Raw genomic sequence first — 3,379 nt, forward strand, 5'->3', positions numbered from 1 at the left:
GGGGGGGGGCGTGTAAGTGACAGCAAAAGGAAGGAACCCCTGGAAGCTTCAAAAGGCTAACAAAGGCACCTGTCAGCGTGAGTGGCGTTTTGTCCCAGGGCAGTATTGGATACAGTCACCCTAACAGCAAAGGGCTTGCCAGCATCAAGGAGTTGCCTTTCTCATCCTACGGCCTCGGCCCCCCTACGCCCCCCACCCCACTGAGGTTCTCCAAGTGTCAGTCTGGAACAGGACTCAGAACTTCCTTCAGCCGTGAGACAACTGAGAATTACAGCCTTCCTCCCTGTTCTCCGGCGGCGCCACCCAGAGCATGCGTCTGAATGAAGGGGTCCAAAAGCGCATCGCTGCCCAAGAACGGCCCCATGTTCATTACCTATGCATCTGAAGAAGCCCAAATGGGGTGCATGTTGCTTAGCTTCTCAGCTGTCTCATACAACCCTGTAATTACATAGATAGTAGTGTGATTTATTTTTGTAGACATTGCTGCCTCAGAGGGAAAAATAAAAGGAGAAAACATTTTTAGATGCCCCATTTTGCAGTTTAATATGATTTGAAAGATGGCATTTTTAGAAAAGTCGCAATTTCTTATGACGAACAATTACTATCCCCAGAACTTTTGGTTAATTGTGCTGCATTCTCCCAGAGGATGCATTGATTTGTTAGCGATGAATTGCTGCTAGCTTTGAAAAGTTGTGTAACAATTTATAGCCAGGAAACCTAGACCTGGGTACTTCCACAATTTGTTTTTAGATCATTACTGACAGCCAGGTGTTGTCTGTCTCATAAGTCATTGTTTTTTTGTTTATTTTTTTTAGTATTTAGGTTCTATGCTGATAAAAGAGCTCAGGGGGACAGAATCAACCCAGGATGCTTGTGCAAAAATGCGGGTAAGTTTGCCAAACTATTTTATCCCCAATAGCTGAAATCCTAAATACAGGGTATGGATGAAATTGCCGCTTTTCACAGGACTGTTTTCTTCAGCGGCTGGTCTGCTGAATCACATCGGTGTTACATAAAAAGGTGTTTGGGTTTTGTTCTCGTCTAGACTTGGACTTAACTCACTGTAGTCTCGGGGTTTGTGTCTGTTGTTTTGACATGTTTGCACCCCCGTACATTTGCTTCTGGTTCTGGTGAAAGCTTTAACCCTATTTGCATATACACTGGTCCTTCTCAGATGAGGAAGAAATTCTCCCTTTAGTTTATGACAAGAAAAGGTGTTTTAAGTACCCAGTGAGCATACTGAGATTAGTTACTGAAAAGAAAAAATATCAAACGGAGAACCGTGGGTCACATACCATGCTGTTAGATACTGTTGAGGTCGATTCTGACTCATCGTGACCCCATGTCCAACAAGACAAAACTGCTGGCCTGCAGCATCCTCACAGTGCTTGTTATGTTTGAGCCTGTTGCTAGTCGCTGTCAGTCCATCTCATTAAGAGTCTTCCTCTTTTTTGCTGACCTACTTAACCAAGCATAATGCCCTCCTCCATGTCCACACATGTCCATACAGGAGCTGAAGTCTCGCCATACAACGCTTATCATACTCCATACTTACATCAGTTGTATAAAGCACACTGGTACGTCCGTTGCCCTCGCTTTCTCGCTTCTAAGGAGCACTCTGGCTGTGCTTCTTCCACGATGGATCTGCTTGCTCTTCCGGCATCCAGTGTCCTGGCCGACACCGTCATTCAGTTGCACCCATTCTCCTGTTTTCCTGATTCATTGTCCAACTTGTATGATTGAAAATGCCACGGTTTGGGTCACATATACCTTAATCTTCAAAATGTAAAACATATTCTTTATGTGGCTTCTTGATGAGTTCATGCTTTTATAGGTCAGAAAGGTCATCCGAATTAAACCATTTTAAGAACAGTAGCTGTTGACTAAATGGAACATGTCTGAGACTGGTGACCATTGGGCTCCTACGTGTCTCTGTTAGCCCAGCAGGAGGAATCCCACCCATGTTACAGGTCCACATAGCTTTCTCTTTCACGTGTCCCTATTCTTCCTTCATTCCTTCATGGTAGATGTATCAAGGACATGGAGCTACCTAGCAGTGCAAAATAGGAATATCAGGCTGGTACTGGTCCTGGTTCAAATCCACCCAGTTACCCTGGAAAAAAGACATGTCACTCTGCTCCCATACAGATTAGTCGGGGAAAGCCTGTGTTGCCCTTCTCTAGCCATGGGGCTTTCCGGACGATATATCCGAAGTAAACAAGCCAAAGTCTTCACTTCTAAGGAGGATTCTGGCTGCATTTCTTCCAAGATTGGTTTGTTCATGCTTAAGAGTTGCTCCTTAAGAATTACCATGATAGCACTGTAACTGCTCATGTTGACGTGTACTTATGATGCACCAGAGTGTGCTGAATGCCTGTGTTGTATTTATCTCCTTAGTCTTGAGCACAGTTCGGTGAGGTTACTGTGGTTATCTGGTTTTCAGGTGAAGAAAGTGGCACTGAGAGGCTAAAGGACTCTCCTGGGAGGGGGTGGGGGGTTCACACAACAAAAACATTGCAAATCTGAGACTGGATTCCAAGTCTCCTAACCACCTTGTGTCTCCTAACCTCTTATTTAAAAAGTGGAGGACATTGGGTCAAGTGCCCTTTAGGGTCCTTCCTGATTTCATTAAGCTGATAGGCTTGTATTCTAAATCTGTGTCTGATCCAGATTATGTCACCAACGAGCAATGAGAAAATGGGCAAGTTGTTCAGTCGTCAAGCCTCATCCTAATTTTAGAGCTATTCATGAGCCTAGCTTAGAAATTAATTTAACATCTCTGATTTAATATTATTAACTAAACTGAGTCCAGCGCCTCCTTATTGTAATGTGCATCAACACTGCTCAGTGTACAGCGCGCCATTGAAAACACACCAGCTCTATGATTGGAATTTCAGTCAATTTCTTAAAATTGAGTGGATCCCAAATCCCATTGTGGCAGCAATAATAAAGCTATTCTAATGGTCTCACTGGAGAATCATTTAGTTAAATACATTTCAGTTGCTTAAAATGAAACTTGGAGAAGAAAACTATCAATTGAGCAGCCGTCCTGCCATCCTTTGGGGCAATTTTCTGGTTGGCTCCCATCATTGGCATTTATTTTCGGCAGTTTAAATAAAAATGGAAACTTTACTGCTTCTCAGAATATCACAAAGCTTTATATTCCATCTAGATTAAATAAATATATCTGGTTTGATACAACCACTAAAGCCCGATTCACTGAGCTTGCCCGAGCCTTTCAAGCCCAGAAGTGCGGTTTTGATCCGCTATCTGGGATGATTTCGCTGTGAATCTGAGAATTGCAGCTCTCCCACCTAAAAAGCAGGTGGATCTCGGCTTTGAGCTCATTTTCACTTTGAACCTGACAGTGCTCTTTTCT

General features: G+C 43.5%; 1 protein-coding gene across 1 annotated transcript in view; it reads left to right on the plus strand.

The window, feature by feature from the left end:
- Nucleotides 1-3,379, plus strand: part of ANKS1B (ankyrin repeat and sterile alpha motif domain containing 1B) — a 1,383,364-nt gene that overhangs the window by 1,331,491 nt on the left and 48,494 nt on the right. Inside the window, exon 21 of the mRNA XM_030886113.2 lies at nt 816-887. Within this exon, the coding sequence (XP_030741973.1) occupies nt 816-887 (72 nt within the window). The remainder of the gene's footprint in view (nt 1-815; nt 888-3,379) is intronic.

The sequence above is a fragment of the Echinops telfairi genome, unplaced genomic scaffold (assembly GCF_000313985.2).
Source record: "Echinops telfairi isolate 266 unplaced genomic scaffold, ASM31398v2 ScPeMD7_2;HRSCAF=8, whole genome shotgun sequence".
Lineage (NCBI taxonomy): Eukaryota > Metazoa > Chordata > Mammalia > Afrosoricida > Tenrecidae > Echinops > Echinops telfairi.